The sequence below is a fragment of the Protopterus annectens genome, chromosome 17.part0 (assembly GCF_019279795.1).
Source record: "Protopterus annectens isolate FY-2018-M chromosome 17.part0, PAN1.0, whole genome shotgun sequence".
NCBI lineage: Eukaryota > Metazoa > Chordata > Ceratodontiformes > Protopteridae > Protopterus > Protopterus annectens.
The window spans coordinates 378,684,949-378,698,667 of NC_056751.1; the positions used below are offsets into that span (position 1 = coordinate 378,684,949).

The window sequence follows — 13,719 nt, forward strand, 5'->3', positions numbered from 1 at the left end:
AGAAGTCAAATTTCCCCATATGTTAAAGTTACAGACTTTGCAGATTTGAAATGCATATTCACACAAATCATTTTATTCTCCTAACATTTTAATTAACACAAGTATTTAAGGAACGTCTCTGATTTCTAAACCTTTGTCACTGATTTAGATACTGGGCCAGAATCAGAATGACTGCCAAGTAGCTTGTCCATTATCAAGATCTGAGCTCTCCAGCCCCTGCTTAATCACAAACTTGTGTAGGAAAGGGGCTTGTAATAATTATAGGCAGCATTCTGTGCAGCTTTGGTAGTTTGAACCCCATAAGTTTGAGTCCTGCAAGTCCAATACATAACATATGATTGCCATGAAGATACAGTGAATGTTGAAATTCATCATACCACATTTCAAGCAGTTTGTGGAGGGGGTCTTCACCTTCTTCCACCTTCCAAAGAGTGGAGGGACTATACCCCCACACTCTTGCTACATAAATGTTTATAACTGTTTGTTTTTGTATCATGCATTGGGCCACTGAGAAGTATTCAGTATAAATGGCTTCATGTGGGTTGTAGCCTGCTTACATAAAATGTACAGTAGCTCCTGGAATTGGAAACGTGCATTTAAAACTGTACTAAACTACAGATACCCTAGAGCTCACTCCAAGTCTCTGATGCATAAAATAAGATGCCTCATTGGTAAGATCTCTGCCTCACAACTTCAGGATTTGGAGTCCAGTTCTTAAATATGGTCACTGTACATTTTGAGTTTGCATTTGTTCCCTGTGTATCTGTGCTTTTTTCCTTGTACTCCCACATTTCCTCCTTCCACCCATAAAGCATACTGGCTGATAGTCTGCACTAAATTTCCAACACACTTGTATATATATACACACACACACAGACATTTATATACGAGTGTATGTATATTTTTGTCAAAATATAAACTCATTTATGCATATTACACCTGCTCACAAACAACGCACTTTTAAAGGAAGGAAAAATTAGACAGGAAAGGAATGTGGTCTCCTTTTGCAATCTGTTAACCAAAAAAAAAAATCCATTAACTTGCAGACAGACTTTACATAGTGTTACTGTTAGAAAAAGGGTCTTTAGCACGTAATATGTAAGGTTGGCACTGGAGGCAGGGGGGGGGATTAAGGTTGCAATTAGCACACATGAGTAAGGGTGTCCAGGAGGGGTCTTTTGTTGACACTTGTACTCAGTGAGTTCTTTCAACAAGTTCCAGCTGAAGAAATGTCTATCAGCAAGCTATTCATTCTGTAGAGTGCAGTGGAATCCTATATATATATATATATATCTATATCTATATCTATATATATATATATATATATATATATATATATATATATATATATGAATAACATTAATTTGAGCTAATGTCAAAATATCTAAAAGCTACTGTAGACATAAAATATCAAAAACTCAAAACATTGAAAAGTTGGAATTTGCCCTTTTTGACAGTTGTACAATCTCAGTGTTGCATAAAACAGGTTTTCTTTTTTTTATATTTGAGTTTAGACAATTTTGACTGTTAGATATTTTGAGTTTAGATGTTTTGACATGAACCTATATATATATATATATATATATATGTATATGTATATATATATATATATATATATATATATATATGTATACATACATACTTTATTATTTACCCTTAGATTTCTGGATCAAGGCTGAAAAAGGTGTCACGATCAGCCTACTTACATGGTTAGCAAACATTAAATGTTGATAGCTGTCTAATAAGTACTGAAAGGATTGTCTAACCTTCTTCATATAACATGTAGCTATACCCTTTACAGATACGTATGAAATTTATAGATTTGAATAGCCACATATAGAGCATGATGTGCATTTACAATGTCACTTTAATGACAGTGTACAATGATGCAGACATTGACATGGCTATGATCTCTCTGAATTAAAGCAAATAGTAGCTGGCTTTCATAGTTTTAGAAACTGTTCATTTGTAATTATTAATGTATGTTTCACTTGTCCTTTCCTTTGTAGTAGTTTTCAGTTTCTAATGGGTCAAAAATTTATAATATTTTTGGGAATAAGGAAAACATTAGCTGCTTTCTTTCCTTAACCTTTAATTTAACTCATTTTTGTAGTCTCTATCTTGTAGCTAACCTTATTTGATTTTACATAATAAAGTTCCTTCCAGCATGTAACCTTATTTGATTTTACATAATAAAGTTCCTTCCAGCATGTTGTCTGAAAACTATGGGATATGTCAAGTATTTGTGTCCTTCAGTACAAGTTTTCATCTGCATAACTTCAGCTAACCAGGGAGACCAAGTACTTAATATATAAAGCAGCTTCAGCCTGTGCCTAGTATAGGCAAATCCTGAGTTAGACAGATACGAACTCTGGTAACTTGGAGCACAGACAACACAAGTTCTAATTCATTTACTTTGTATCAAACAAGAAAAGGAAGAATATTATTAGGTTACCAAGAAAGTTAAAAAAGCTAAAGATCATGGTGATATTTAGCATTTTTAATCATTTTAATGCATATAAATATAAATGGCAATAGATTTTATTATACAATATAACAAAACTGTGCTGAACATAAAGTGAAATGTTTGAAAAAACTACAGTACATATCCTTCAACTGACTTGATTTTTTTGTTTATTTCCATATTATTCTTCCTCCAATCTCATAGGAATTTCAAATACATTAAGAGCAAATGGTAAGCACAGATAATTTTCAAATATTATTAATATTATTTGATAACATGCTGATTAAAAGACTTTGTCTCCTTTTTGCATAACAGCTTTTAACACGTGCATAAAACTTAAGAAATCGTGTTTAATAGTATGTCGCTCCTCATTTCCTTGCTGGATTTGTCTATCTCCTACATTTAAGGTCATTCTTTCCCAGAGACTTATTCAATGCCATTTGCTTATATTTTGCCTGGGGCAATACTGTAGTATTATTAATTCTCTGTTTTTGCTGTGTTAAGTGATTGTAATAGCAGTAAACTACTATGCTGACTGAAAGAACAGTTTTTTTTGTTTGCTCAAAAATTCTGGACAAAGGCAAAAATAATGGGATGGACACAGGCCCAAAGTCAGCGAGAACTTAAAGCTCCAATTGCTTAATAAGTGAATAGGTTTGCATGTTTTTCACCAAAAGGCATTTTCTAATGAATACCAGGCATGAAACTTTAATTCTGGCATTATTAACGGAGTGTAATCCTTAGTGATTTTACCAGAAAATCAAAAATTCTTTAGGGGACAGGGCAATGAAATGAGTCAAAAGGAATATTCTGCAAAATCAGGGACACTTAATTAGTATGCTCCTGCTTACAGCAGGGATGCCACAACCTGACTGTTAAATCACAACTGTTTTCCTGCATTCTGCATGCCCATAGACCATTAGCAACCTGGCTGTACCAATTTTTTCTTTAGTGCCCATGTAATACTCCCAGGGCTAGGACCGTACCAGTGGTAGGTTGGGCAGGGGAAGTATAGTGGAGCAACCTGCAGTGGTATAAATGTTGGCTCAACACACTAGGAAGGATTTTTTTGGGGGGGTGGTGCCCTAATTAAATCACCACTGTTGACAGTTTCCTGAATGTATAAAGAATGTTTTCATATTTAATGACTGGTATTACAGTCAAATGTTGTGATGGTGGTGTAATTTAATAGGCATTCCTGAGCAAGCTGACCTACACCAATGACTTTTACTGAATTAAGCCTCAGATAGCTCTTTTCCAGTACCCTACTAAAGTTTAACCATACCTGACTTTTTGTGGCTGCCGTATACCCTTAGTTATGATCTTCAGCAAAAATGTTTGTTGGCCAGGTAGATCTTATATCTGTGGAGGACTGTTGTTTAAAATATGCATAAAACTAGTGCTTAAATTCAGCATGTATTTTTCTAAATTATAATTGCATACAATTCTGTTGTAGAGGACAGTGAATTGTTGATGTAGTAGTAACCAAATGCACTTCCAGCAATACCTGAAAGGGGTGGCGAAGAGAACATTTTGTAAATTTTATGATGTGTTATGCCTTTAGACATAATGACCACTTTCTTATTCTGGCTTCACAGAGTCACTAAAATAAGCACAAGTCCTCTCAAGATGTTAAAAGTATTCCCTAAAAAAACAGCCACAATGAAAAGGTATAAAAATATTTCATAATGGAAAATAAAATAGAAACCAGGAGAATATTTAATATTTAATTAAAATAAACAACAGTGTTTCAGTCACAGGAAATGTAAAAATAACTCAGTGGATAGAAGCTGACAGATACACTAAAAGAAATAATACAAAACCAATCTCACTGCACTACTTTTTCTAACCGAACTAAAGAGAGACTGTCTCTAGCTAACTCACCAAGTATCGCAAGGCAAAATGTACTGCTGAGATTCTCACTTCCTCAAGGCAAGATGAGATACTACACACTAACTGAACTGACTCAACAACAAATAACTGAACTGTGATAACTGACATGACTCTTTTATATCAGATTCCAAACAAAAACAAGCAACAAACTGCTGCTGCCAGAATTTTGTCCTTCAACTGGTTTTAGAATGACATTACATCTAGTCACCTGACTCTGGCACAATATACATTTAGAACTGTTAAGATTCTGTTGCAGCATTTTTAATATAAGCAACTTTTACAAGTACATTTTCAATATAAGCATATGTACAAATCATTATGACAGTCAAATGACACAAGATCATTTATAAAATTTTAGCCATGCTGACATATGCCACATATGCAGTGCCTTACTTCTCCTGGTCCAGCTGGCAATATCTCACAGCACAACAGATGCATTGTAAGTAGGGGTGTGAGGTAGATCCTTTGTAAGTGGGAATGTCTGAGGAGAAGAGTTATGCGAGTGTGTTGGGTAACATCTTAATAAGTATATCATTTGCAGGAAGTCTGTTTAAACAAGTTTTTTTTCAGCTTTGATCTAAGTTTGTTGAATAGGTTGACTTATTGTAGTTTGATAAGCAGGGATTCCCAGCATGGAGAACCATCAAGGAAAAGCTGTTGTCTATGCATTGTAGTGTAGTTTTGGGTACCAGGAGGAAGGTCAAGTTCTAAGTTTATAGCTTTCAATATGTGAGATGAGATAATTAACAAATTAAGGAAAGGATTCAACATTTAGAAGTTTGTAGATAAAGGAGGTCAAGCTAGTGATTGTGTTTCTATTGGGAACTGTTTAGCCTTTGCTCAGTAGCTGGCAGTGCTGCTCACCTTTATGGGACAGACTGGAGAACCTATGGATATGGTTAAAGGTTGTTTTAATGGATGTCGCATTCTTTTGGAGGGCTAAGTTAATTAAAGGGAGACAATACTAACACTTGATAAAGAGGGTAATGTGTAAGAAGAAAATCTCAAAGCATGGGGCATTAAATTAGATATGGACTAGTTAGGCAGATATATGTAAACATAAAGTAAGATGATCTGGTAATCAGATGACATGATTTTATGTATGTATGTGTATATTGTTGAATTAGTCCTACTAGGTCAGTGCACTCTGCTCTTGGGAGATATGTAGTAATAAATTATACTGGCTAGGTTAAATTTGGCCAGATCACTGGGACAGCACAGTGGTGCAGCGGTTTGCATTGTCGCCTCATAGCAAGAGGTTCTCTGGTTCAATTCTCGGCTGGTGTGCCTTCTGTGCAGTCTGCATGTCCTCCTTACATGTGTGTGGGTTTCCTCCAAGTGCTCTGGTTTCCTCCCATGTTACAAGGACATGTGTTTGGAGCATTTCTCCCTGGGCCTCCACTGAAAATTTGTTTGTTCCAAGTCGCACTTTCCCAGTAAACAAATGTTAAATAAAATTTCTAGTTATATATAAGGTCCAAGGACAGGCAGTGTTAACAACTACTCTTTGAGGTTCAAGTGTTGTAGTGGCCAGTTACCAGAATGTCATTCTTTCTGCAGAGGTGTCTAATGGATAAATAAAATGGACTCCTCTTTTGGATACTATAACAGATGGCAGAATGACCAGATCAAAATGTGTGCAGCTTTGTCACAGCTTTTCTTTAGGAGCAGTATTGATGGTGCTGTGTGACCAGTGGGAAGGGAGTTAATCAGTAATGTATATTACAAGACAAAGAGAGAAGGCAAGTTTGTAGCTGACTTGACCGCACATCAGCATTCCTTGGAGAATAAACTTTCACCAAGTGAGCTAATTGGATACAGGTTGATGAATTACAGCATCATAAACAGTGCAGTGAAAATGTAATTCACTTTTTTAAATCCATAATATAAGGGCATCTTAGAGAAAGTTGTCTTTATCCTGGTCATTAAGATTATTGGTAAACATACAGTTTCTCCATTCCTTGTTGTAGTCATTGCGCATTATGTTAGGGGGCTGTCAATGACTACAATTGCAAAATTTCTCCATGTAGTTATGAGGCATACAACTGCTTATTATTTGTAATCCAGCAAATAATGCAATAAGTTATGCTTCATTTTTAACTAAAATTGAAAGTAACATAACAGTTTTCTCGAATTAATTGACAGTGGGTGTTGTATGCCACCTTAAAAGTGTATGTATGATATTTGACTTTTAAAAACCTGGTAAAGTGGTTAAAGAAACAAAGGTGCAGAACTATAAACATATACAACAATCTTAAGGTATAAGTAGCACATGTAGGTTCTGTCATCAAATAAACAAATCTAAAAGACAGATATTGTTGAATGAAAATGTCTTGCTTTGTTTTTCCCTGTAGAGGCTGGTGGAGCAGGCCTGCATCAGCTGGTGGGCTTCACAGTTTGACAGCCTACTCTGCTGAAGCAGAAAAGAAGCTCCTGCAGCTCTTTTGCACCTAGAGCAACATTCTTGTATTCCATGGAAGCATGCTTATATCTTGAGTCTTGTGATAGCAGCATGCCTATTACACCCATAGCCTCCTCTGAGTCCCCCTGCAAAGTATCATTAAACCTTCCTAATGTGTTCCATTAAACATACACAGTCGTGCTTGATAAGTTCTGTGATTGTGTGCACTTAACTGCTTGTAAAAAATATACATGTTACAATTTGAAAAAAGATTTTTATTACCTTATAAATTTCTTATCTGGCTGATTCCCAAGCACACAAGGGAACATGTGCCACAAAAAATAGCAAACACCAGAGGAAACACTGCAAAATTCACTACTGTCTGTTTCTAAGAAATATGTTGTCAAAGTACAATGTAATTCCTTTTCATTCATTTGGAAACTGTAAAAGACTCTACTCTCACTGTTTGTAGCCCTGGTAGTTCAATGAGTTTCAGTCCATTATATTAAGAACGGCACCAACACCCGACATCTCCAAACATTTGCCCAATCAAATGAAGAGACGTCTTGATTAACTCTAAGTTGTACTAGATGGAATCACTCACTTGAGGTTAGTTCCAGGTCCCACCTTAGGAACAGTTGTGGTTTCTTCATACCAGGACTGTCCACAAGCGTACACTATGTATACTACAGTGTACATGTAATTAGCAAAGGAGGTAACAAAGCATTGTTAAAAAATGTGCTCTTTTAATTTCTTTTATACCAGCATACCTAGAGAAATGCTACTCGGCTGCTATTAAAAGTGCTGAAAGCAAATTTCATACATTGGATACACTTGTTCCTTTTGACACTTTTTTTTCAATATAATGTTTTGCTGTTGCTGTAGGGATTTAGCTCTTCTCACACTTGTTTTGTTTAAGTAAAATATTTGATTGTTTGGTGTAGAGAAACTGACTGCATCCTACTGCATTAATTTCTTTGACTGGAATAAGGTGGGTGAGGTCAGCAACCAAAATCCACACCAGTGTTATGAAATGGCAAGTTGGATATTCAATGTGGGGAAGATTGTGACAGTCTGATGAAGACAAAAGTGAGTTATTTTATATAGGTACAATAGTTAACTGTTGCATACATATGCCACGGTGGTGCAACGGTAGCATTGTCACCTCACAGCAAGAGGTTCTCCCGTTCTATACTCTGCTGGAGTGCCTTCTGTGTGGAGTCTGCATGTCCTCCCCGTGGTCGAGTGGCGTTCGAAAGACATGCGTGAATCGGCGTGCCTTTGTTGAAGGTTGGGCGTCAGGCTGGCACCTTGGCACTGTAAAAATCTACTGCCAATCATTAGCGGACCGGAGTTCCGCTGTAGTGACCCCTAACTGGGAAAAGCCGAAAGAAGAAGAAGAAGTTGACTGTTGCATACATAAGCTTGTAAACGGGACTGCATGTTTGTTAACTTTGTAGTTCATTTCTAAGGTATTCTGAGTTCTTTCACATATATGCTTTTCACGTATATGCTTTTCATAGGGTCTATATCAGATCACCGAACGCTTAGGTAAACGAACGGTGATTAAATGACCCCATGTAAGCGAAAGCTTACAAAACCGAACTGTCAGAACAGCGATTTTTTTCCAAGGGAAAAAAATTGCTGTTCCAACAAAAAAAAAAAAGTAAGCACATGAAAACATGAGATTAAGTGGGGGGCTTCACCCCCACACCCACCGATATGGGGGGCTGTACCCCCCACACACCCCCTACTTAAATATACCAACTCTGAGACCGCATTACAGCGCAAAAAATGGAAAAGTACCGAAGTGGCCAAGCAAATTCTTTCCCAGGGAAAGAATTTGCTTACATGCTGCTTCAATATTTTGCAGTTTCGGTTTTGTCAGTTCGACCAAGACGTATTAGAAAACATGTGTCTTCGGTCTGCTGATAGGAATCCTTTTCATAGATTCCCGTTTTTAGCATCTGAGTTTGTCCCGGTCCCCTTCAATAAACACACCAGACCAAATGATGTTTGGCCTCTATTAAACTTCCATAAACATAACTTTATTGGCCAATATTTTAATTTATTAACCACAGTATAAACATCTGTATAACTGTTAAATAGGTCAGCGTGACCTCGCTTACCCTGACCAAATAAACATTTTTACCTCCACTCACTTCTTTTTAATTATCCAGTAGAGTCCCATCACTCACTTTATTTCCGCACCTATTGAATTAAACATCCAAACTTCCTTTCCTAGGGCAGCATGACCTCACTCGCTCTAACCAAATGAGCAGTGTCCTTAACTTTGCCCACTTTTACATATCAAGCAGTGTCCACTGAGTCATTTTCATACTCCAACTCATTGAAGTGAATGTCCAGCACCAGAGGGGGAACAGAAGAGGGACAAGCCTGACCCTCTTCTCTGCCTACCCAAACTTATAAAATAACCACACAATCCCCCAATATTCCAAAATAGGGAAGGGAGGGCAAGTAACAAGTTCAAGCCAAAATGTGATTCCTACCCAGTTACACTCAAATAAAACCAATTAAGCCCCTTCTTATACTTGCATCATTTCCTTCCCATCCTCCTACTTTCCCATTTAACCTTTCACCCCACTTCAGCTAACTTTCTTCAACCACTAGTCTCTTAATTCCTATTACTATTTCTACCTAACCCACACCTGAAGATGTCCCTAGAAAAATTGGTGTGTTACCAAACCTCAGTTAACTGTAACTAATCCACAGTAACAAAACAGACAACTTCAAAACAGTTGATACACAGTTGCACTGTGGTTTAAATACAGTGGCAATAGCAATCTCAAATGAAGCTATATCTGTATATCAAGGATGATAATAAATATTGTAATGTAATTAAATAAGGTCAATAGATAATGCCTGAGATTATAATTATAAATGACATCTTCTTCAAAAAATTCATGTTCCATCAATTTCTGTCATTCTGTAAACATTCAGTGGGAAGAATGTCAATATTTAAAATAAGTCAGTTGATCTTGCATACTTACTTAAAACTCTGTTAGCCTTTATCCTTGATTAATGAGTAAAAGATTCAGAACTATACACAACAACCTACTGTAACAGCTGTTCTTTATTATTCAGGAGTATTTGAGCAATATACTGTAGAAGGGGACTAGTGAAATGGAGTTGTTAAGGAGAGGGCTAAACAGCTTTGTCCTGGTCCCCTTCAATAACACACATCACACCAAATGACATTTGATTACTTTTAATAGATTTCCATCACATAGCTTTGATCACCAACTTTATTAATTACAACAGTTCATGATATAATTGATACTACATACAGCAGATACTAAATACAGCAATCCTTGTAATGTTAAACAGGGCAGCGTTCCTACTCACCCTGCCCCAGTAAACAGAGTCCATACCTCTACTCACTTTACTTATGAAGCAGCATCCCATCTCACTTCATACACCATTCATTGTAATGTTAATAAGGGGTAGCGTATCTACTCACCCTACCCAACAAGCAGGGTCCATACCTCTGCTCACTTACTTTACTTATGAAGCAGCATCCCAACTCACTTCATACACCATCCATTGAATTACCATCCACCAAATAAGCACCATCCTTACCTCTGCTTGCTTATCTATTCAGCAAGCTTCCTCCAACTACTCATTTCCTTTCCCCAGATCCTTGAAGTGAACATCCAGACATCAGAGGGGGAACAGAAGAGGGCAAGCCTATCCCTCTTCTCCACCAACCAGCCTGACCAGGCTGTTCCCCCTCCCTTCTACCCAAAATTGTTCAAACCACTTCCCATAAAGGGAAGGGTCAAGCCAAACATCATTTGGTGTACAGTAATTACTCGGACCTTACCAGCCCTTGGGAATTACCGAATGCTTACCAAAACCTCACCCGCCACTGGAGCAAGAATACTCAACCCCAATCACCAACACTACCCGACCCCTAGCAAGGAAGAACCCAGCTAAGCATACAATGTGAAGTTCAATTCTGATAATCCCCAACAATTTCATGCAAACAAGACATTACCTTGTGAGTACATATTCAGCTGCCCCGCTGGAAAACCAAACTTCTTTCACCCCCCCATCAGCTGCCACATTCCTCAGCGTTCAGTCTTGCCAGTAGAGTCCACGTTCCTTTAACCCATCCAGTAAAGTCCCCTCTGCACCGCCCATTTGCCACCTCAGCATTGTCCAATGACCCCACCGCTTATTTGCCACCAAAGCATGATCATCTGGGAACGCTCTATCTCACTACTGGAACTTGTCACACCATCATCTACAAAGAAAAGGACAAAAGTAAATCCTCTAATATGTAAGGAGAAGGCTCCATCTTATACTTACCTATTCCAAACTGCAGCCACAGCACCCCAAGACCCCATCTTTCAGATCCCCTTTCCAGGCCACCGCATGATGCCTTCTGCCCTTCAGCAATTAGTCAGTAACTGTTGCCACCTTGAGCTCCTCAGGTGCAGCATCTTTGCTCGCCACTGCTTTCTCTGCGAACTCACTGTAGTGCCACAACTGCTACTCCTGATGCCACCATCTGCAAAGAAAAGGACAAGTGTGAATCCTCCACAATGTAAAGAGATGATTCCACCTTATACCCACCTATTCCAAATTATCACAGCAGTGTTCCAAAAACCCCCATCTGCAAGAAAGAAAAGGACATATATATCATATAATACACACACCGCACATTCAAAAACATCTTCCAAGACAGCCTCTCCTGCCAACCCGGGAAGAAATGTACCACTACCAAACACCTTATAACAAAGCAGCTGTAACAGAAACTAAGCTTCTAATACCCTATCAAATACCTAATGTAAAATTTTCTTACCAGTTGAGTATGTTACAACTAAACCCCACACGTGAAGGGACATATGGATATGCACAAACCAGGGTAACCTTGGGATTCCATACCACCTCCATCAGTGCCCTGTATAGGCCAAGCTAACTTAGATTGTAAAACCATCTACCCAACTCTCAACTTTTCATCCCCCAAATGAGGAACACTAGTCATCATAATGTAGAACCAAAAGACAAAATGCAGAAAACCTAACAGCTAGCAGTTTACTAGGACGATAACTTCACCCAGCCCTGACCCCTGATCTAATTCTTTTGCGTTGTCCCCAAAGGGACACATGGGTCAACCAATTGATAATGTATGAAATAAAAACACCCACCCAGGCTAAAATGTAAGGCAAGATTTGGCCACCTGGATAAGCGAACAGAAGATACACCCTTGGGATTCCACCTGCGTCCTTGCTGGACCATGGCATTGGGTGCTAACTTGTTGGGAACATGGGCTAAATTCTTGGCTAGGCTTGTAAGGGCCTCAGGGCCAGCCTGTTAACTTCCTATGATCTCTCAACGTCCAGCTTTTGGACTCATACCCCTGGCCCGCTCCTTGAAAAACCTGCGCCATTCTTGACGGCATTCCACAATGATTTGCCAGCAAACACAAATCTCAAGAGGCATGCACCAAATCATGAGGTACAAATCTGGGCATTCTGCAAAATCCTTGAGAGTTGAAAGGTATGACAGTGACCTTTCAGGCCTGTCAGAAAATGTTTCAGCCATCAAAGTTATTACGATGTTCCCCAATAAATAGCTAATCAAACTAATGGTGATTAGGGAAGCCCACTAATTCTTCCGCAAGCCTGCTGAACTGGGGAGATGAAAGCTCAACATTACAGGCAAATTCCAAGCCTTGCACTCAACTTACTCAGTAGCTAGCATGACAGAAGCTACACTGGATACCCCCTCCCCAGAAATCCCATTTATGCAAAACAAAAGACAAAGTCTCTAGAAATACAACATCAATGTCTACCTGGAAAAGTTATACACACATTTAGCATAGTGAAAAGCAGCATGCATACTTTATGGTGAGATGCCGTGAATTTCTATGGTACTCCAGATATAACTGATGCTTTATAATATCATGGCTTCACCGTATCACTGTTAGACAGCTGTTAGTATGTGCTCCCCAGAAACCATGGTGGCTGCCTCCTCCAAACTTCCCCTTTCCCAGTCCAACAAGTCATCCAAGAACCTTGAAGGCATATACCTGAGCTCTGCGCAACTGAAACTCACCATCCCTAAATCTTCCCTCCATTTCCTCCCACACCTATCCTGCTGGCATTATGTCCCACCTGCATCAGATAGCATAAAGACAACTTACCCTTCTGATGGGATCAAGCTGCAGAGCCAATAATGACATAACAGGCACGTCTCAGTGAAAATAACAATAACCAGTCCATGCATGTGCAATAACACACATGATGAGGCTCTGCTAGGACATCACCAATTAAAGGAAGCCAAGATGCCTTATTTAATTACAAGATGCATTAATTATTCTGACGACATCTCACTTACTGCTGAAAACATGTATGGCTATCAGTTAAATTATTCATAATGCTGACTCCCCACCAAAATCTGCTTCAAAACTTTGCATGGTCTGAGGAATAACTTCCATGCGCCTACACCATTCGAACGCCGAAATTCCTCCCACTCAAATCCCAGGCAATTAAGCCACCTGTAGTGCTACCTACAACACTAGCAAATGGGGGACAAATGGAAAACCACAAGGGGACACACTTCAACTTCCAACACTGCACCAGCATGAATATCTGTTATAAGAAATCCGATACCGAAAAGTATGACCCGATTTTAAACTGCCAACTTAACGGAAGCAACAAGTCTTACCTAGGCATGGGTTGCAACGATTCTCCACAAATCTGTCCACAGACCCTGCAAGGCTGGGCGGCATGCCCCACCCCAAGAAAGGCCAGCATTGTGAGGAAATGTTAATTCTTAAAATTATATTGTTTATTGTAAATTGGATTGTCAGTTAGCTGAAAAGCAGAACTAACATAGCTCTAGTGATCGGTGCCTCTTCAAATACTGCAAAAGTAAGCAGCAGAGTCCTCCAGGGGTCTGTGGTGGTTTTTCCTCATTTGGCATCTACTTC

General features: G+C 38.6%; 1 protein-coding gene across 1 annotated transcript in view; it reads left to right on the top strand.

The window, feature by feature from the left end:
• The window catches only part of KCNQ1 (potassium voltage-gated channel subfamily Q member 1), a 2,495,454-nt gene that overhangs the window by 1,285,180 nt on the left and 1,196,555 nt on the right, over positions 1-13,719 (top strand). Inside the window, exon 12 of the mRNA XM_044059185.1 lies at positions 2,669-2,695. Within this exon, the coding sequence (XP_043915120.1) occupies positions 2,669-2,695 (27 nt within the window). The remainder of the gene's footprint in view (positions 1-2,668; positions 2,696-13,719) is intronic.